This window comes from Platichthys flesus, chromosome 10 (genome assembly GCF_949316205.1).
Source record: "Platichthys flesus chromosome 10, fPlaFle2.1, whole genome shotgun sequence".
In the NCBI taxonomy this organism is placed as follows: domain Eukaryota; kingdom Metazoa; phylum Chordata; class Actinopteri; order Pleuronectiformes; family Pleuronectidae; genus Platichthys; species Platichthys flesus.
Window position 1 is genome coordinate 6,356,491 of NC_084954.1, and position 21,158 is coordinate 6,377,648.

At 43.2% G+C, this 21,158-nt stretch overlaps 3 protein-coding genes and 1 non-coding gene across 5 annotated transcripts; 1 reads left to right on the forward strand and 3 right to left on the reverse strand.

Moving 5' to 3' along the window:
• Positions 1–181: 181 nt before the first annotated feature.
• On the reverse strand, positions 182–11,203 carry LOC133962035 (microtubule-associated protein 1S-like). The gene is made up of 10 exons (XM_062397471.1): positions 11,035–11,203; positions 9,945–10,040; positions 8,573–8,655; positions 8,070–8,207; positions 6,864–7,368; positions 6,648–6,737; positions 3,640–6,077; positions 3,297–3,438; positions 2,991–3,208; positions 182–2,857 (listed from the first exon to the last, which is right to left on the reverse strand). The coding sequence occupies exons 1-10, from the start codon at positions 11,201–11,203 to the stop codon at positions 2,702–2,704; spliced, it is 4,035 nt and encodes a 1,344-aa protein (XP_062253455.1). The 3' UTR covers positions 182–2,701.
• On the reverse strand, positions 7,764–7,835 carry trnaa-cgc (transfer RNA alanine (anticodon CGC)). Its single transcript has one exon. It is a non-coding gene; the product is annotated as a tRNA-Ala (tRNA).
• A 238-nt stretch (positions 11,204–11,441) lies between the features above and the next one.
• On the reverse strand, positions 11,442–13,051 carry LOC133962195 (cocaine- and amphetamine-regulated transcript protein-like). Its single transcript, XM_062397686.1, has 3 exons — positions 12,676–13,051; positions 12,388–12,468; positions 11,442–12,091 (listed from the first exon to the last, which is right to left on the reverse strand). Exons 1-3 carry the CDS (start codon positions 12,946–12,948, stop codon positions 11,984–11,986), a joined length of 462 nt encoding a protein of 153 aa, XP_062253670.1. The 5' UTR covers positions 12,949–13,051; the 3' UTR covers positions 11,442–11,983.
• Positions 13,052–15,791: 2,740 nt separating this feature from the next.
• Positions 15,792–21,093, forward strand: spata7 (spermatogenesis associated 7). Of its 2 annotated transcripts, none has more exons than XM_062397981.1 (12): positions 15,792–16,015; positions 16,744–16,806; positions 16,918–17,007; positions 17,208–17,255; positions 17,895–17,995; positions 18,115–18,572; positions 18,685–18,730; positions 18,877–18,998; positions 19,103–19,153; positions 19,239–19,316; positions 19,415–19,472; positions 19,591–21,093. In XM_062397981.1, exons 1-12 carry the CDS (start codon positions 15,958–15,960, stop codon positions 20,215–20,217), a joined length of 1,800 nt encoding a protein of 599 aa, XP_062253965.1. In that variant the 5' UTR covers positions 15,792–15,957; the 3' UTR covers positions 20,218–21,093. The 2 variants fall into 2 exon arrangements, with proteins under 2 accessions (XP_062253965.1, XP_062253966.1); XM_062397982.1 differs by having other exon boundaries at positions 18,133–18,572.
• Positions 21,094–21,158: the final 65 nt, after the last annotated feature.

Genomic DNA, 21,158 nt, shown 5'->3' on the forward strand with positions numbered 1-21,158 from the left:
CAAAATAAAAAATCAAAGGTGGATGTGAATGGTGGCGGCATGGTGGTAAAGTGTTCAGCCCCCGAAGGCCAGCAGAGGGCTTTCTGTGTGGAGATTGCATGTTCTCCCCGTGTGATAGCATGTCGCACCATCCAAGGTCATCACCCACTGTGAGCTGGGATTGGCTCCCCCCCCCCCCCCCCCCCACACACACGACCCTCAAAGGATACGCACTGCAGACCTGTACAGAAACATCAAAAGTAAAATATTGCAATGATAATCAATAATAATTGAGCTGCTGCACATTCATCATTTTATTCAACATCCACGAGGCTGCATCGCCGCAGGATTTGCATTGAAGGGACTTTCAACAGACTTTTTTCTTTTTAAATGGTGATGAACATTCTTTATTCATACATTACCCCCCCGACCCAAGAGACAATTACAAAGTGACAGCTTCTCAATCTTCATCCCATCAAGTTTTCTGCCAAAACACTCTCCTCTGCCTCTGCTTACCCACAGTGCTTTGCTCTCTGTCCTCATGAATATCATGAATGAAACAACACATGTATACATACACAACTTTTGCACATGCGGGACACATACATGTACATACAGTTACAATTCACTTGTCTACTCTGGGGTTAGCGTTACAGATCTGGTTCGACCCTGCGATCCCGGTCAGTCGGTGAATGTGGGAAGGGTGTGTGTGTGTGTGTGTGTGTGTGTGTTTGAGGTTTGCAGGGATCGTGAGAGTTGTGATGAATCTGAGTTGGACAGCGTGTGTGAAAAGTGTAATTCCATACACATTATTTGAGAAAGTGGTGAAATAGGAAATTGATTGCACTTAATAGAAACTAGTTGCATTCTTCTCGCAGATAAACGAGAGTGATTAAAAGTGCATTTTTTTATAATTAGAAAATATCTTTAGGAGAATTTAGAGGTATTGAAAATGATGCTTTTTCGTGCAGCGTTCACACTAAGAGGAGAATGGTCGGTGGTGTCGTTTTGTTCTCGTGCTTTGGTTTTGAAGAACCTCTGTGTCTCTCTGTGTCAACTTCATCATTTTAAAGGTAAATCAGCAACAGAGCTTTTAACCTGCGAATCTTACACATCTCAACATGTGACGTCCAGAGAGGAGTGAAGAAGGAAATCCATGTGGTTAAAATGTAATACATTACATCAGATATTTCCAGTTACTCACTTGTGATTGTATTTAACATACACTGAGTCTAAATCTGTGAAATATGGTCTGAATTACAGGGAAACTAGTGATGTGAGAGCATTTAAACTACTTTTTATTTCCATTGAGGAAGTCCATCATTTAAACCTAAGTGAAAAAAAGGGATTTATCATTTATTTATTATTAAAAAAAAAACTCTCCTGTATACTTTCCTGTTCACAGATTTAACGTAAATAGGATGTAATTAATAGGAAACGTGGCACCAAATTCCACAATGTATCTCAGGAAATTTGGGAGAATTTATAGGGAAGGTTTTATACTTTATACTTTTTCAGGATTACCTTGCCTCCAATTATATTATATATAACATTCGTTTTATTTATTCTTCATTTACAGAGAACATTTTGGAAATCTCTCATTTACATTGACTTGATCGACTCACACTTGATTTTACACTGTGCAAATTAGTCGACAACCTACTTAATTGACGACTATGATCATGTCCATCACATTCACGATTAAAATACATTACATGTCAATAGTTTTAACGTTTTCTGAATATAAGATAAAAAGTCAACACATGACTCTACAGAAGCATTTGTGGTCTGACTCCTTGTAAGCATTTTTATCAGCACATGTAATGGATAACAATTACGGTGCCATTAATTAATAAGATTACTTTTGTAATGCTGCTGAATTAAATCCGGTATTCTAATCCCTGCTGACAGATTTGTCTTTGCCCACTGAGGTTCATTTATCTCAGGCTCAGTGGGCGATGATCGCTCACTGGCAGCGGAGACCACAACATCTTGTTTGCTCGGCGGCACAATTCCTCTGAAGCAGGTACGACACACGGCACAATTCACCTGTTCGCTCACAACAAACACCTGGACGCTGTGAATTTGAGTGAATAAAATAAATAGAAAGCAAGCAATATTTTCACAAAGTTTGCACACTCTTGTCATTAGGCAAAATCTCTAGCTGTTTTTGTTTTTAACAATTTCTTCTCCTGTGGTTATTCAGGGCCGTGGTCTTTCAAATTGAAAACAGGACTTACTGACTGCACTTTCAGATTTTAAGATGCTTTCAATCAAAACCCTACGCTCACAGGTGAACTGGTAGAACTGAAATGGGCCCAGAAACACATCTTAGGCTGCTGTCACTCAAACAACTATTCCAAAGTGACTCTAACCTTGTGTTTGCTAAAAGCTGACTAATACATCCTCAGCTTTTGTGGAGCTGCATGTTTGCAGCTCGTGTTACAGTCAGTGTGGTTTCCTCTCCTGTTGGGCACAGGGTCATCGGTCAATAACATCATGCAGTCCTCTCCACAGGGACGTGTGTTCTCCATGGACGAAGAGAAGAAAGGGCTCTTAATGCAGAAGAAGCCCACAGAGGGGATGGGGAGGATTTTACCTATTTTCATGCAGTAAAGAGCCTTAAATTTCCTTTATATCTCCCTTATCTCCATTTCTACAAAACTCTTTTGACTCCCTTTAGCTCATATTCACCCTCCACCTATGGGCCTCACAGCGAGCCTCAGAACTCGATCTTGCAGGCGGGGAAGGTCTCGTCCTGCATGGCAACAGTGCTGTTGGATCCCAGCACGGTGATGCCTAGCTCTTTCTGTCTGTCCTGGGTGTGCTGGTACCACTCCTGCATCGGCACCGACTCAAAGGTCGGGATCACCGTCACCTGGAGACACGCAGAAAAAAATCAGTCCTTTGTTGATATCCTATGATATAGTTTTTCCATGACTCCAGTGTATGCAGTAAACCATGGATACTTAACAGTCGGAATGAATCCAGATGTTTAAGTGTGTGTCTACCTGTACGGTGTCAGACCAGGACGCCTTCCCATCCAGCAGAGCGTCCAGTGTTTGCCTCATCAGCTCCTCCCTCTCCCGACTGTCGCCGCTGATGATGTAGCAGGAGGAGCGGACACACCTGAAGAAGTCCACGGTGACGGTTGGCGAGGAGGCGCCGGAGGGGATGTACGCCAAGTCCACGTACACGCTGGCTTCTCCGACAGCGGGAGCCTTAGAGCCTGGGGTAGAAAACGACGTGAGAGGAGTCAGTGGACACGATTCAGTCTGCAGAGCTACTATTTGAGAGGGGAAAGGAAACACCTGTACCGGGACTGGGGGAGGATTTAGCTGGTGCTGCACGGGGGCTGGACGAAGGCGTACGAGTGGAAGCGGCGCTCCCTTTGGTGACTCCACTTTGGATTCCTGTCCTGCTTTTCCCCGAGGCGGATCTGTGGAGACCCTCGACAACCTGGTGACACAAAAAACAGCAAAACTCTAGACAAGGTGTGGTTTCAGATTGCACTCCTCCACATGCCACACCAATGTCCGTATAGACTGGTGACGGGTTCAGGGCCCCAATAAAACTGGTCAATAAAAAAAAAAATATATGAGTTCATGCACAATCCTTAAACAGACATCCTTCTCTTCAATGCTCATCAGACAAACTCACCCCTGGCATCTTTTTCCCTCGCATGGCGCCGGCTTTCGCTCTCTTCCCGTGGGCGTCAGGGTCAGACTGGGGAACAGGCATGGAGGTGTCAGGCTGCGGAGGCAGAGGCGGACTGTCCCTGAGCGCGGCAGGAGGAGGGTCGCAGGGCAGAGCCTGCCTGGCGCAGTGGTCGTGTGGGGAGTTCGTCGGCTCACTACACGACTCGTCTGAGTCTGAGTCCAGGGCTCCATCGGCCGTGGTGGACGGGCAGTCCTCTGGTCCTATGGTTTCGCTGGGTGATGTGTCCTTTGGGTTGTTGTTGTTGCTGCCGTGATGATGCCACGAGAAGGCTCCTCTGGACGGTTCGCTGGTGGCCGAGCTGGAGTCAGGATGTTTGAAATGCTTGAACTCACAAGGAGAAACCAGACAAAGATCCACGTCATGAGGTGAAGACTCAAAATGAAGTGTGCCGGGAGCCGGAGGTCGCCCCGTCTCTGAACCTTGACCTAGAGATCTGGGCGGCTTCTTCATTGGTAAAGACATCGTGGCGAAATGGGCTCCGTTGGAGTGGGAGTGATGAATGCTGTCATCCCCCTCTCTATGGCTCACATAGCCTGGTCCCTGCTCAAACGACATGGACAGGGACTCATCTACTTCTGTGGACTGAGGGGAGCTCACCTCAGCTGGCATGGAGTGTGTGGTGGTGGTGGTGGTGGTGGTGGTGGCCACAGAGGCAGAGGGGTCTGAAGGTCCGTCTTTCAAAGTCCCCAACGACAGGAAACTGAGATGCTTCTCCCTGGGGATTGCGTGGCTCTCTGGAGGGTTTTTGTTCTGGGATGGCTGCCCCTCACTTTGTCTGGACAATCCACTCTGCAGGTGGACGTCACCGGACTCTGAGTTTCCCATCTGGGCCTGTAACCTGCTGAGAGGGGCACTGTTGCACCACACGTCGTCCGGGGAGAGGCCGTACGGAGTGTGGCCTGCGCTGTTGGGCCGGGAGTCCGGGGAGGCCGACTCCACAGTCTCTTCATCAAGGCTGACAGGGGCCTGGTTCTCCGGAGAGGATCGGGAGGGGGGGCTGTGCTTCAAAGCGCCGTCCAGGAGAGTGTACTCAGTGGGAGTTAGGTCTAACTGGACTTCGTGTTCGTTATTTGGCGGTTTGTTCAAGGGGGATGGAAATCCCACAACTTTTGCAGGTTTGGCAGCGTTTCCAGAACCTCTCTGCAAGTCTGCACCAGCTTTCTCTTCACTATCACCACCCTCTCCTCCCACTGTCCCTGCGCCACCTGCTTCTTCTTCTTCTTCAGCTTCCTTACTCGTCTCTTTGCTCAGACCTCGCAGGCTCTTTTCATTTCCTGACTCGCTGCTTCTCTGCTTCGCTTCATCCACTCTCTCCTCCTGCAGCTTGAGAAAATCGGCGGTCATGTCCTCGGGGGTTGACGTTTTGGAGCCGTAGGGTTTCTCTTCAGGTTCTGACTCCGCTTTTGGATTCTGCTGCTCAGTGGGAGGGATCTCCGGCTCTGGGATGTCAGACGCAGTCCCAGCATTGGGCTTTGTTGAGTTGTTATTCGGCAGTTCAGTGTTTGCATGTGTCTTCTTGCCGTCGTTTGCCTCCTTCCCTGGTGGTTTTCTCGTTTTCTTCGCTCCTGTTTTAGAGTCATTTTTAGCATCCTTTTTGAGCTTAGTTATATTTTCATTCTTTGGTTTCGAGGGGACACTTTCTTTTTTCACCGGATCATGCTTCGTTATGCCATACTCGTCTTTATTGCCAGTCTTCTCCTCTTTTTTCCCATCCCTCCCTCCTGCTCTCTTTGACATATTCTTCTCTGATGTTACTGCTTTTTGCTTTACACCAGCCTCTTTGATTTTGGTTTTATCAGCATCTCTTCCACTAACTCCATTTAAACCTTTTCCCTTTTCCTTCACCAACACCTCTTTTACATGTTTTGATGTTGTATCCTTCCCTGGGGACTTGCCACTATCCTGGCTGTCCGTCCTCTTGGTCTTTCCGTCTTCACCCAGCCTCTCCAGGTCCCCGGTTGTCACAGTTGGTTTTCGGAGGAAGGCCAGGCCCTTCAGCTTCTCCAGCCCCTGGAGCAGCTTCGCCTGGGGCGTAGCACCGGGGAACAGCATCCTCACCACCTTCTCTTGAGGGCACGCTGGGTGCCACACAAGCAGAGCGGACACCGAGGCCAGGGCCGGGAGAGGGAGAGCTTGAGATTTGGATGCGGATGCCGAGTCAGGCCAGTTCTGCATGAATGTCTGGTACTCCTGGCTGTTTTTACCAGGACTGAGGAGGTACAAGTCCAGTTGTCCCACTCCCATCTTCTGGAACAGGGTCAGGGGCTCGATGGGGACTCCCTGCGGTCGAAACATTGGTTGTGGTCTGATGTCTAACTTCTTTAATAACTGTACGGTTAGGGCCGCCTCCTGCGTGCTCCTCAATACATTGTCCACACCTGAAAAGAGGAGAGTGTCAGCTGTAGTCACTTGCACCTTTGGGTTTTTATACATTTAGAAATCTACCAGGGGCCCTTACAGAATAAAACAGTGTTGAAGAGTTTGATGCAGCTGGTTGTTACAAGTTAAAAAACAGTAATAACCATTTTTGTTGCTACACTATATTAAATAACATAAATTCATATATTAGTGCACATTAGGACGAATGAATGTAATTTTCCAGGTAAGAGTTAACCCAAACCCATGCAGTAATGTGCAATGAAATGTATTAATGCACTGCAGAAAAAGAGGCCTGATTGTACTTGCAAAACTTTGCAGGTTACAAAATGTACTTTGGTAATTATCTCCATGGTGAAGAAGCAAAACATATCCGAGGTTGATTTCTATTTCAAAGGTCAAAGAAAAAATATTAGAGTCATATTTCATGAATATTAAAAGTATTAATACAAATGTATATGATTGTGGTTATACATTTATCTGATTAACAAGAGGGTTTTTAGCCCATATTCCCTGTTATGTCATGTCTTATTTACTTATACAATGTACTGCAGTGGGTTCCTCTCACTCACAAGACTGCTGCTCCACCTGCAGCCTGCTGGGGGCGTTAAAGAACACAACTCCAAGCTCTGGGGAGATCAGCCTCTTGGACGAGTCCTCTGCTGAAATAACAAAACATGAGGAGGCACAGAGACACACAAAGATTTAGAAAGTTTAACATGAAACAGGATAAGATCTCCTCACTACATCCTCTTCCTTCCGGACCGTGATCGACCAAACCATCTGACCTTTGACATCCGAAACCAGCTCCAGCTCGGCCACCTTCCTCTCCAGGAAGGCGTTGACTCCCGGCAGGTTCTCTGTCCCGATGTGCGTCAACAAAACGGCATCGACACGGTCCAGGTGGCGGACCAGCTTCCAGAAGCAGGCCTGAGTGTCCGAGCCGCCGTCCAACAGCACCGTGAAGCCGTTGACGGCGAAGAAGGCGCAGTCGCCTCGGCCGGCGGGAAAGACGTAGCAACAGGGACGGGACAGCTTGAGGAAACCAACAGTGATGGGAGGAGGCAGGAGGTCAAAGGTGGACGGAGGGCAGAGGGTGCCGGAGATGAGTGAGGTGAAGTCCCCCAGGGCCTCCATGGCAGGCAGCACCTCTGGGGGATTGATGTGGAGAGTGAACGGACGCTGCGGAGGCTGGTTCCCCAAGAGAGTATTCCTCCACTCGCCGATGTTCGGACAGCTGAGGGTCAGGCTGAGCTTAGAGGAGGAGGAGGCAGAGCTCTCTTCATCGAGAAACTGAACACACAGAGACAACAGCCAATTGTAATTTTTAGTCCACATTGCCGAGGTGAATATTAAACACTATGTTATCTTATTATCTGAAGACCCATATTGGGATATTGTTTTCATAAGAAAGAAAATGCTAACAAAACAAAAGATATGTTTGCCTCCTGGTCAGAAGATATCTTTAGTATTTTGATTCTTTTAAAAACAATTTGAAAGATTTGAATGTTGTATAGCTACTTAATTGTTCAAATAATTTTAGCTATCTATTACTTAGGTTACATTTCCTGTATTATCTCTCTTTAAGATCGAGGTAAATGCGACGTGAATTTTTGGCTATTGGTGAAAGAAGATCATCCGAAATACTTAATATATCCTCAGGGGAAAATTGGGTAAAGATCAAAGTGTGGAGATGCTGGGGATTGAACCCAGGACCTCATACATGCGAAGCACGCGCTCTACCACTGAGCTACATCCCCTCCTTGAGCAGTAATCAAAGATTTCAGAAATAATTCTCACTATCTTACCTCCTCAAAGTACAAGCAGTAGAGATAAGCCGGGATTTTCTCCGCATATGTTCTTTTGATTTTGTTGATGAAAATAGCGTAAAAATAAAACTACATTTGTGTTGATCAATGATATAAGCAACATTATATAACATACAACAGTTTGATGAAGAGAGGTACAAATGGGGGGGGGGGGGGGGGGGTCACCTGCTCTGTCAGTATTTGTTTCAGCTGGCTTGGTGAAAACAGTCCTCTGTGAAACAGCAGGTCTCCACTGTCCTCCACGGTCTGTCCGCAGAGGATCAAGAGCTTCTGAGCCGATTCCCTCGACAGCAGAGCAATCACCTGAGCAGACGAGAGAGAAGGGGAATGTGTTGTTTAATATAGTTGTTAGTTGCGACTCTTATCAATTACAGTAAATCATATGACAATACCAGTATAGCTGCTTGACACTATCTGTCATCATAATAACATCACGATAAAATATAAAGTGGAAGAAAATGTTTATTAAAAACAACAATAAGGTTAAGTTCCCTCCTTTGTTTCAGGTGTCGAAATTGGAAAAATACAATGATTTCACTCATTTGTATTCATTTAAAATTTGAAAAATCTGAATAATTGTCTAAAATCTAAATAGTTGCGCAGCTATGTCATTTTGCTTTTAAACCTGGTAAACTATCTCCCAGCTCTGGAGGGATTTGTCCTCTCACCTCTGAATGAACCTGCTCCTGAGACGGACTGATCAGAACCTGAGTGTCCAATGCTTTGGTGCCGTGGCGCAGACACTTCTGACCTGAGGGGGCAGATAAAAACAACAACAGATGGAGAGAGAGGGACAGACGGGCGAGGGACAGAGTCTCTGCTGAGGGAGTCACAGGAATCCAGCTCAAAGAGGTCATTGAGAAAGTGAAGTTGGGTAAAACACAAAGAAGAAGGAAGAGGAGTGGAACCGCTGAGTCAGAGGGACTGTCTGCGGAGGAGATGCCAACTTTACTCAGTCTGCAGTGAGGAGCCAGTCTGAGGGGAAGTGGACGAACGAACGAGGCAAAGAGGCGAACAAAGCCAACTGGAAAATAATGACCTAAATACGAACAAAGGTTTCTCTAACTCAAGTTAGAAACAAAAGGGAGAAGCAAAATACATCACTTTCTATTGCAGTGAATTACATTCTTCACATTTGTTATGCTTTGCAAGTTTGATCCTGAGAAACTGTGGCTCACGGTTTGAGGAAGACTTAAACGTCTGATGTTAGTACCCTGAATGTGAAGCGACATCCAGCTAGACAGGAGGGCACCGTTACAAAAAATGGCAGCACAGACAGTAGCCAGCACAGACAGTGGGCAGCACAGACATTCGAAATCTAACTCTCAGCCAGAAATGAAACTACAGGGAATAGAACGCATATGCGCACGTGCCCATAACTCTCTTACTCTATATATTGTTGTTCTATTGTTGTTTTTATATTGTTGTGCACCAACCACACCATGGCAATTTCCTGTATGTACAAATATACATGGCAATAAAAATAATTCTGATTCTGATTCTGATATCATCCGTCCTAAATCTCATCTATTTCTCTGTCAATGTTACAGAACCCGGACAAAATCACATGTTAGCACTTCACCTTCTCAGAAGAAAATTCTGTTTTATTTACCAGATACATAACAGACACGCTTCCCGGCTGCTGTTCTGTCCTTCCTAGACAAAAATATGTCTGTTCCTGTCTGTGTTTGTCACCAATACTTCACAGCTGAGCTGTAACACGACTGCCTGTCGGCCTTCACACAGTTTTTTTCCCTGCTCGTCCTTGACTCTGCATACTAAGAGAGAGAGAGGGAGAGAGAGAGAGAGAGAAAGAGAGAGAGAGAGAGAGAGAGAGGGAGGGAGAGGTGGCACAGCTTGGACACTATTGTTTTCTGTCCGCAGGGCCCACCCATGCTAAACAATCATCCAACTGCTCCTCCACTTTCCTTCCTTCCTCCGCTGTCGACCCCTCTGACCCGCAGGCTGGTTACCACAGAGACTGTTCTTTCTGTGAGTTCGGAGAGTTCATGGTTGGAAGGATCAGGCGCAGTTTCTTACCTGCACCCTTGAATGACGCCGTGTGGTGGGACAGGAACTCTTGGAGATGGTGGTTCAGGTTACAGGATTTTAAGTCAATGTCCCAGGATCGGATTCCTGCAGACGTGAGAGACATTAGGCATTTCTACACGGGATTCATATGCTAAAATCCACAATATTGATTTTTCTTGTCCTATTCCTACATTGTGTTTTGTAGTGTGATAGAGATTCAGGTTCAAAAAAACGGTTCATGTATGTTTCCTGCAGCCAACAGCAGCCATCTTTGCAAAAACAACTGACCCGATAAGAAAGAAAATCATGACATTGAAAAACAGCAACATAGTGAAGATGTCCAAATGATTATTAATTTTTACAGATTATCTGAAGAACTCAGCATTCGAACATGAATGAAAGCTGCATTAGATTATCCACAAAAGAAACACTGAAAGAGATGAAAACATGGCTGTTGGTCTGAGCTCATTAAAAGTTGATGATATACTGGTGGTGAGGGGTTTGCATGGTTTAGTGCTGGGACCAGTGGGAATGATAAATACAATTATTTCTCTCTCACCAATCATTACACTTCAGTTTTCTATTATCAAAGCATTTTCGCATAGATTATGAGCTCAAATATGGCATCAATAAACATCCTAATACATCTACGGGACTCACAGATCATAACGCATTATTACAGCGTCATGCCTTTCCGCCTCTGTGCCCACATTCTCTTAATGGCACGTCTTTCACAAGTGGATATGTGTTGACTGAACATCCGCCCTGCAACTGCATTTCCCTCAAAGCTTCTCCATAAAACGATAAGTGATGCGAAAGAAGCTCCTGCAGCCTGCTTTTAATTATAACGCGTCCACAGGGAGCAGCAGCACCAAGGAGGAGGAGGAGGAGGAGGAGGAGGAGGAGGATGAGGTGATACTGATGGTGGAGCATCTCCAGATGACGCATCCTCGGTCAGTGGGGTGGATAAAATCACATATAAACACTGCAACGGGGTCAGTGTCACACCCCCGCCGATGAGAGGTCTGCATCTGATTTGTTTTCCTCCATTAAACATCAAGCACAGTGGCTACAAGAGGGTGGTCGGAAATGCACGTACCTCGCTGAATCTCCCTGCTGATGTGCGCCTGTGTGTGTCCGAGGTGAGCGGTGCGTCCGACGATGATGAGCACGGAGTACTTGTGCGGGCAGAAGTCGATGTTTGCGGTGCAGGCTGCGCGCCTCGGCTCCTCCCGGACCTCCCTCTCCAGCACCCGGCTGGACGCCATGTTGGAAACTTGCGTTGGGATGTGATGTCATTGAATAGGAAAAAAGAAAAAGAAAAAACCTGCAAGCGTCTTTTATTATTACAGGGAGATGACAGCTGATGTGTTGGAATGCAGCCGCGCATTAGGGAACGTGAAGGAAGAGGCTGCATTATTGATGACGCACGGAAAAAGGGGGATCGATATCGTTTTTATTGTTTTATTGTTTTCCTTTTAAGTGGCGCAGAGTGATCGTTATAATCAAATGACCAACAAGTAATGGTCATGCAATAATATAATTTTAAAAAAATCACTACATCTTCATAATACTACACATTTGTAACGTGCAATCCCCTTGTACACAGACACATCATTGAATCCAAGAGTTTATTTATTGGCTTTATTGTGAAAAATCTTTCCAGAGATCAAATTTATCAACATAAAGAACAACGACCTAAAAATATGACCAAAACAAGGATTTGTGATAATTGCCTCATTCAAACAGACACATTCACAAGATTCCTTAATCCTACACAAACAACTTCCCCAGCCTATGATCACAAACTCTGAGAAAACACAGAACATTGAACCTACTCAAAAAAAAAAAATATATTGGGCAAGGTTTATAAAGGAAAACGTCCTCAATTAATGACATGCAGTACTACATTTCATTTTTTATTATCATCACAAGAAGAATAACAACAGTTGCAGCCACATCTCACAACAAGGAGGTTACACCTTCGTGTTTGGACCTCAAATCCCCGGGCTCTTTCCCGCCATCTCTTGTTTTCGTGGGTTCTTCTTTCACAAACATTTGAGAACATAGAAGTTGCAGGAAGTCCCCCGAGGACAGCTGCACATGGTGCCGATACGCGCGCCTTTACGCACGGCGCATGGCTCCCCTGCGTCACACTGGGGAGACAAAAGCAACATCGATTCAGTAAATTGCAGATATTGGTTATGGAGTTATTGTCTAGATAATGACGAGAATTAAGTTGTCTCCAAAGTCATAGAAGCATAACTCGATCTCAAAGTATTTTACCAAGAAACAAAGATTTCAAAGTTTTCAAATTGGAGACTGAACAAATCGTTTGTCCTCTCCTAAATTATTATTTGTATTTCTCAATACAATTATTGTGACTAAGAAAAAACTAATCCAAATAAGCTAATGCAACAAATTCACAGAACTGAAAATGTGTTCTACTCACCGAAGGCAACCAGCCAAGCTTTTTCTCATAGGGTATCTCCTTGCTCCTCAGCTTCTCCAGCACTTCTTGCAACGCGTCAATCTACACAGGGATAAATTATTTTTGTGAAAGAAATCCTGCTTTTAAATCGTGACCCTTATGGGGAAATGCATTGCTTGAGTTGTAAACCTGAATCTCTCAGACAAGATCTTCAATACCAGTTCTATAGAATCAGTTGTAAGAGTGTCACTTTTCTGAACAATGTAATATTTCATGAATCCAGCTGAAAACATGTCAGACATCTCTCACCAAGTCTTTCTCCTGTTGTCTTTTCGGCGAGAAATCCAACGAGCGCGTCTCCAGTGAAGAGTCTACCTCTGCACGAGCGAGCCACAGGTACGCGCAGCAGCAGGTGACCGCCAGGAGGAGAGCTCTTGCGCTGACCATGGTGCTGAAACACAGGCTGGATGAAGAAGAGGAGGAGGAAGAGGAGGTGGAAGAGGATGGGTCCTTGTCTTCAGCAGGTGGAGGGTTTGGAGGGTCTCCTGGACGGAGATCCCCCTCTTTATAGCTGCTCCTCATCAGCCGGCCTCTGAAATATTCATGGGGACTCTGACATTGGTGACACCACTCAGCACCTCTGTATGTTTAACCGGAAGGCTGGTTGGAGGTGGGTTTACATTTGATAAAGCATATTTGTCAAAGTACAGGTGTTTGATTTAAAAAAACTTTTCCCCTCTCACCTTTTGGTCTTGCTTCCGATCTATTTCATTTGAGCCATAGCAAAAAAAAAATCTAGTTTTAATCAAGTTTGAAATCAGAAAAATTGGCCTTTTCATTAAACTCTCTGTTGTGCAAACCGAGCATTTGAGTGATAGCCTACACGTATCTGACTCACCGATGAGTCATTGTGATGTGTCAGAAAACACCACAGTGAAGAAAGGAAACAGCCTAATCTTGAAATGTGACATCGTGAGGAGGGGGCCTTATATAAATGCTGGTATCTCCCTTCTCGGCTTCACTGCTAATCTTTTCTATCCATCTTCTCGTGTCACCTCTTCTCAATAAAGAAATCAGACCTCCGGTTAACCCACACTGACATCAATCTGCAATCAGGATCCAATTTCCTTTCATGGAATAACCCTTAAGCAGTGTGTGGGTGTGTGTGCGTGTGTGTCTGTGTGTGTGTGTGTGTGTGTCTGTGTTTACACACCGACAATGTCAGAGACCATACGTTAGTTGCAAGTCCTGTTACCCCTGGAGGCCAATTCCTCCATCATGTTGGTCATGATCTCCTCCACTGTCTCATGGGGGGGGGGGGGGTAAAAAGAGCAATCAACAGCATTAGGTCGATACAGGAAACGTTTTACTCCCCCGATGAATTATTTCCAGGTGTAATTTGAGGGGGATTTGGTTTTATCATTGATGTAACAGCAAACCAGACTTTTGTCACCTGGGGCTAAGCTGGTGGAGCCGTCAGGGATCTGTGGTTTAGGCACAACAAGGGAAAGATTTTGGCAGAGATAAAAATTGATTTGTTTGTTGACATGGTTACAAGTGTGTTTGACGTTTGGGGCCATTCCCATGAAATCAATAGCTTTAAAATTTAAAATGACATAAAAACCACAAGTAGTTTCTTCTGATCATACCTGATTGCAGTTTGCAGACGCCTCGATTACGACTGCATGCTGCAACAAGATGACAACGGCTAAATAGTTTCCATCTTCTGCCAGATGTTGGAGAACCGCACGATTCCAAGATGGAGATGGAGGCTTTTGAGAATCATCAGAAGCTGAAACCAAGTTGCTGAGTTAGGTTGAAATAAAAAATGGACAGTAAAGAAAATGTAACTTAAATATTTTTCAGTTTATTCCATATTTACATAAATATAAGTAGTTGGCCGGCCTTCAGAAGACTGCATGGCCACTACATGATCTCCCATGGACCTGATCTCTGCCCATGTCTTGATATATTTTGTCATATTCACTCTTCTAATAATCAATGTAGACTTGAGCAGGAACCATTAAAAAACAGAGCAAAGATTGAAATCAGACATTGTTTCTCAGGGACATGTTGGACGAGCACTCGTTAAAAGACTGAGAGATTCTGACTCTGTCTCTGAGAAAGAAGAAGAGTTTACACTATAATATACAAATTTTTTCATAAATGTTGGTTACATATATTCCTTTATTTAAATATGTTGTTGAATGTTATCATCCTTCTGCAGAGGCGGAACATTTGCACTTTGAGATACTTTCACAGCCGGACGCAAAAACAGAACGGGACAACCAGAAGTTGCGGAGTGGGCTACTTCCTGCTGGATTAGCTCTCGGGAACATTTCCTCCGAGAGACATCAAGCTAAAATCGTGGTAGCGGCAGCTCGTACAGGCACTTCCGGTGGCAATGGAAACTGCCACTGATTTGTAAAGGCAGCTGTCACTGCTGACACCCTGTTCGAGGGGCAGTTGCCACTTGAGGGCAGCTACAGCTGTTTGTGAATGTTTAAAGTGTGTTACAGTTCTGAGCACCAAGAATAATTCATGTTTATTTCTCTGCTTGTTTTGTGAAAAATGCTCATTGATATATAGGATTTTTACAGATTCTGCTTAATCTCTGTTAGTACTTTGTCTTTGTTTTGGGTCATTGAACTGAAACATTAATCATAAGAATCATAAGAAAATAAAAGGCGACTATTTACACATTTCAATGACTATCTGTCATCAAAGCAACATTTTATTTTTATTTTTCAAGTTGTACTTGGTAACCTTGGTGGAGATGTACTGGTTAGAATCAGAAGGAATTTCCTTCTACTTTGGTACAGTTGTAGTCAATACATTTGTACATGAGCAGTGGCATCTCTATTCATCAATGCTAACATGGAGTTATTCATGATCTTATGTAGAGTTAAAAGGCAAAGATAACAATGTACATTTTCCTTTGGTGTACCACAGTTTACTCGGGCCCAGAGTTCTAACCCATCCATTGACACCAAGATCATGCATATGGAACTTGAGCTTTTCTTGATTCATTTTGAATCAAAAACCCAGAGAGCTAACAATTCTATTTTATTCTATTTTATACTATTTGTATTTTATTTTTTGGGGTTGTAATTACTTGAGCATTGCTAGAAGAGAGCCTGTGACTCAAGCATTTCATTGCCAGCGACTGCTTAATGTTATTGTTGTGCATTTGACCATAAAAATCTCGAATCTTGAATCTTGAACTATCCAATACATTTCATAAAATAGTATATATCTCACTGAATAAATCACAACCAGCCCTAGTTGCTCTCCGACAGACACAGCTGCCTCAAAACACGTGTCAAATCAAATGGCAGCTGCCTCTTAACAATGTGGCAACAAAGGCTGCTGCCTTGACAGATCGGAGGCAGTCTCTGTTGACACCGGAAGTGGCTCTACTAGCTACCGCTGCCACGATTTGAGCTTGCCCCTTCTGCCCCCATCTGCTAATGAGCCAGTATTAGCTCGCTAGCACGACGCTACATGATTCAACCACAGCGTTAAACATGTTCACGGTTAAATACACTGTTGTTTGTGGATGCGTACGAGCGGAACCGTCTCTGTTCCTGAATGTTCCCGAGGAAAATGGGATTCGCTGAGTGCAACTTAGCCATGGAGTCGAGAACAGGTTGGTGGACGCTGTTAGCATTAGCCAGCTAACAGGCTAATTCATCAGCAGATGGAAGCAGATCCTGATGGTGCTTGGGCAGCAAAGTAAAGATAAAGTCACACTGACTGAGTCACTGATGTGTCCTGTTGCTATCTGGACCAGACAAGGATCAACTCTTTACTTAAACTGCTTGTTCTCTAAACTCAATACGAGGCTCCAGCTTACAGCGAATGTTAGTTTATATCAAAATAACACTTAATAGTTCCATGTTATTAGCTCTTATAGAGGTGTCTTACTCTTCATCAGTGTAACTATACCAACGTCCGATAAACTTAAATAAAGGTAACACTTACAAAACTAAAGCTGATCTTTATTTCGAAAATAATAAATATATTCTTTGCAAATACTACTACTACTAATAAGATTAAGATTAAGATAATAATAACAATAATACATACCAGCATATTGGAGATACAGCACGAATGTATAAGCACCATTTAAATAATTTATTCCCCCTTTTAAGCGATGCAGTATTAATGTAACAATATGAGTAAAAAAATCTCTTGTATTAAATTCTTGTACTATTTTAAATAATGAAACATTCCCTTCACTTGAGCTGCCCAGCGGAGTTTTTAACTTTTTCTGACCATGATGACATAGTATTCAGAAATAGTGGATCTTCTAATTATCTTAGCTTATTAAATGATTAATACCTTGTTATTTTGAATCCTCTCTTTTTAATTTAGGGAGTGTGTCATCCGGCCTGGGAAGCCGCCCTGGTGGGAGAGGGCAGAGTGTTAAAAGTAGCCGTAAGTATTCACATCAGCTGATATTACCATGAGAAGTAAAAGTGAGTAAGATGAGACCTCTATTTAACACAGTCTATTGTTTGTTGTCCTCTCTCTCTTTTGTGCTTTTAGCTTTTTGCCCGCGCTCCTCCAGCAAGACGACACAGTCCATCGTCAGAGACCACATGGTGTCTCATTACAAAAAGGTTTACTCAGCTAAAGGTGAGGCAGAAATACATTAAGATTCTAATAGTGACATTCAGTGAACCAAACAAATTCAGCTCCTACATGCATATGAATATATCCTGAGGTGGTTGAAACATGCATCTCTGTTGCACAACAAACATTGTATCTATTGTTGGAATTGTAAAATAACTTTGTAATCTTACATTTTGATTTGTTTTTTTATTCTTCTTCCACAGCTGCCGTTGATGTTTCAGTTCCCAAAAGCTTAACATTTAGTGTAAAATGTAAGTACCCAAGAATGAAATGCTTATTGATTAATACAGTTCAAAAAACATTTTCATAGTGTGTTAAATTTCTGGTCTGTATTTTGAGGTATAATAGTTCTCATTTTAGCCTGAACACAATGGTGAACGCTTGCACAGTTATTGGTTAAAATGCTTTGCCATTGATTGTGCAGTAGCTCGAGAAGAGGTTCATCTTGGAGCAGGCTGCGCTGACAGAAGCCTCAATAAGCAATAACATAATGCAGCCAGTCATCACATTTGAGTACAGGATGCAACCCATCCTCAGCTCTAATGGCTGCAGTCACGCTCTGTTGTTGTTACTGCATTATCATATTTGCTCTACTGACCCTCACATACCTCACAGTTAATTGCAGAAAGTCCTTGCTAGTTCTCTTGAGGTTATGCAGAATCATTCCTGGAAAATGAAGTAAATCAGAAGGAAGATTAAGGGGATGTGAGACCAACATAGATATATATCAAATAATAACCCATATGCGTGTATTGAATATCAGTGTATGTATGTACAGTGTTGGATTATAACAGACATTAAATTACAAAAGACTGATACTTTGCCACTGATAGTTAGACAGCACTGAGTAAACTCTTCTCTGTACTTATTCATGTCATACTTGTTTACAGACAACGACCAGATCAGGCAGGATCGCTTGAGGAAAGGGGGCCGTCCTCAGTCAGCCCATTCCCTCTCCCAGAGGAATAGCAGAGCCTCCTCCTTGTCCCAGGTGAGACATCAAGACACTCACTGTTGTGTCTTCTCATTGTTTAATGTAATTATAATGTCAACTTTATTTGTCATTCAAACTTTTTCGGTACGTACTATATCTGCCTTATTGATTTTTAGAGTACATTATCCGTGCAGTATGATGACAACCAGTACCTCTGCTCGAGGAGTTCCATGGTCTCCAGTCCGAGATTCAACACCTCCTTTCATGCCAAGGAGATTGTTTATCAATCATGTAAACAGGACCTTTCTCATCACGCTCGCCCGGCATCAGGGTTTAAGTTCCGCAGCCCGGAGTCGGCTTTGCACAGAAAGAACTCTGCAAGTTCACTGGCCGCCTCAGGAGGTCCGAGTTGCTACCAGACTTTCCAGGACCCTATACAGAAGACATACAGTGGAGATATACTCCTGAAACACTCACAGCACTTTACCCAGGAAAAACCTTTCACCCCCAGGACCCTGAAGTCAGAGAAGAGTTCATACCTGGAAAAATATCGCTACTACAGAGCACCACAAAGGAAAATCACTCAGGAAAGCACCAGCTCCAAGTCGATGCGACAGGAGACGAATCACAGAAGGTATTCAACAAACCTTTCAGTGGGTCTCAAATGATAATAGATAGAAATAAAGCATCCAGCATATGTAGCATGTGTGTTTAGGAATAACTTTAATTTTGTGTCTTCGATGCAGCACAAAAACCAAGGAATACACTCAGGACTTTGATGAGCCATCTCAGGTAATTTTAAGCATTAGATGTGAATATTCATATACATTTGTATATGCTCAACATCAGCAATAGTGGTAAATATTAAGCTGAATGAAAAGTACTTTAAAAGCTTGACAATATGGACTTCTCATTTCTCGTTCCTTTTTGCTTAACAGGGATTTACTACAGACCATGAGTGGTCTGAGAATGAGTTCAATGGCACATACCTATCAGAATCAAGACAACAGAGTCAACTAAACAAGAGCAGAGAGCGTTTTTTATTCAACTCCTCATCCAGGTAAAATATTACAGTTGAAATACTATGTTGTGTTTAATCCGTAATGTTGTGCCTTGTAAGTTTCCTGCATAAAGTTTCTAAAGAACATAACGCTCATCTTCTAGGTTCTCAGAGGAGGGTTTGAAATCTCCAATGATGAAGAAAGTAGCTGCAGAGTAAGTTCTCTGTTTTATAATAATGTTATTAATGAATAATGTTTTATTCTCTATATAATAATTATTCTCATTTGTTCTTCAACAGAGAAGAAGAACTAATGTACCTTGAGTTTATTTCTGCTGTAACAGAGGACATCTTGTCCAGGGGGCATATCTCCGACAGGTCTGTTGCCACAAAACTGAGTAAATTAAATCGTGGCTTGTACTGAATACAATCTCCTGAGTCAATACTGTGGTGTAAGTGTCTATGTCCTCTGCCAGGGTCCTAGATCAGGTGACAATGCACCATATTGAAATGAATCGCCATCAGCTTGATGTGGTGAGTATGGAACCTTAGGCAGGATTTCAAATATGTTTAGCAGATCTTGGGGGGGTGGGGGGGGGGATGAGGGCTCTAGAATTTCTTCTCTTGTCTCTGAATCTATTGTTTGTTTTAGGGTAAAATGCGCCACCTTCTGGTAGTACTGCGTAAAGACTTTGAAGAGTCAGCCACCACATCCATCTCTACTGCAGAGCTTGAAAAGAAGGAGAATGGTCTCCTCGACTCACTCCTGCCATATCTGGAATCAGGGAGGACACAAGTGAAGACCAAAGACAGCGACGGGCTCCCCTATGCGTCTCTGATCAAAATCAGTGATTCACTCGATTACACTGATGACTTATGGGTGCCAGCAACTTTACGTTCTCCTGAGAGGACTGCTACACCAACAAAAACAAATGAAACGGACAAGGAGGAGGATGATGAGGAAAAGTGCACTGGCTCTGAGAATGTTTCAGGTGTCAGTGAAGAGGACGTCCAACACAATCAACCAGATACGACTGCAACCAATGAAGAAGTCAGCAATGAAAACCATGATAAAACCACTATCACCATTGATGAAGAATTGCACCAAGACCAAGCTGAGGTCAGTCACGATGATGGCCAATTGAAAGAGCTCGAAGATCTTGGAAGACGTTTGTCCGAGTCACTTCACGTGTCCAGCAACACAAACTCTCATGACCCTGACGCTGCCAATGAGCAGCAGGAAAATACTGTGGCTTCTGTCAGCGATGATGAGTTCTGAGTTTTTGCTGCGTTCAGGGATTGAAAGTTCTTCAATGTTTTTATTACCAGATGAGATAAATGTAATATTTACTTTTCCTGAGAGGATAGTTTTGTACATGTGATTTTTACACTGGTTAAATTTTTAAAGCCCAGACAAAGAGGCGATGTATTTAGTTTGTCTGCTTTTCTGAAATATTTAAGTAAGCAAACAAGAGTTCTGCAATAAAATCATCACTGTTATTATCTAATTTGGGATAGAGATCCATTTAATTTCCAAAGTAATGCTGTAAACATTTTCTAAGTTAATACTGCGTGAAACTAGCGTTATGTGTGATAGCCTGTAGCACTACACTGACATCAGATGTGTGGAATTAACTGGATGAATTAGTGGCATCCTTTAGTTTGAGTGGTTTGCAGTGTTAAAGATCCAGTGTGTAAGAATTAGGTGAAAGGGATCTATAGGCAAAAATTTTGTTTAAAATAATCCTTGTGATGTTTTAACTGCTGTTTTTTCATCCATATTGCACATTTTTCATTTCTTCTACCTTACAATGGGCACAATATATTTAAAAATGTATTATTTACATGGGGAGCAGGTCCGCCATGTTTTTTACAGTAGCCCAACCTTGACAAACTAAAGACTTTTTTATTTTTTTAAAACAACTTAAGGCTACTTAAGGTTCTCTTGCATGTTTGCAAGGTGAGGATGATGTTTTTTTGTCAGACGCAACTTGCAACTTCACCACTAGATGTCACTAAATTCTACAACAGCTTCATTTTTACCATGAATAAACTTCAGATTGTATTCCAGCATGGTTTCACTTGACCTCTGACATGTAGCAGACTGTTACCAGAAAGTGTCTTTACAGTTGCAATAAATATTCTATTGTTCTGATCCTGTATGCTTGCATGTGATTACAAAAAAAACTACTTTACAAACGGGTAATTACACAACCTGCA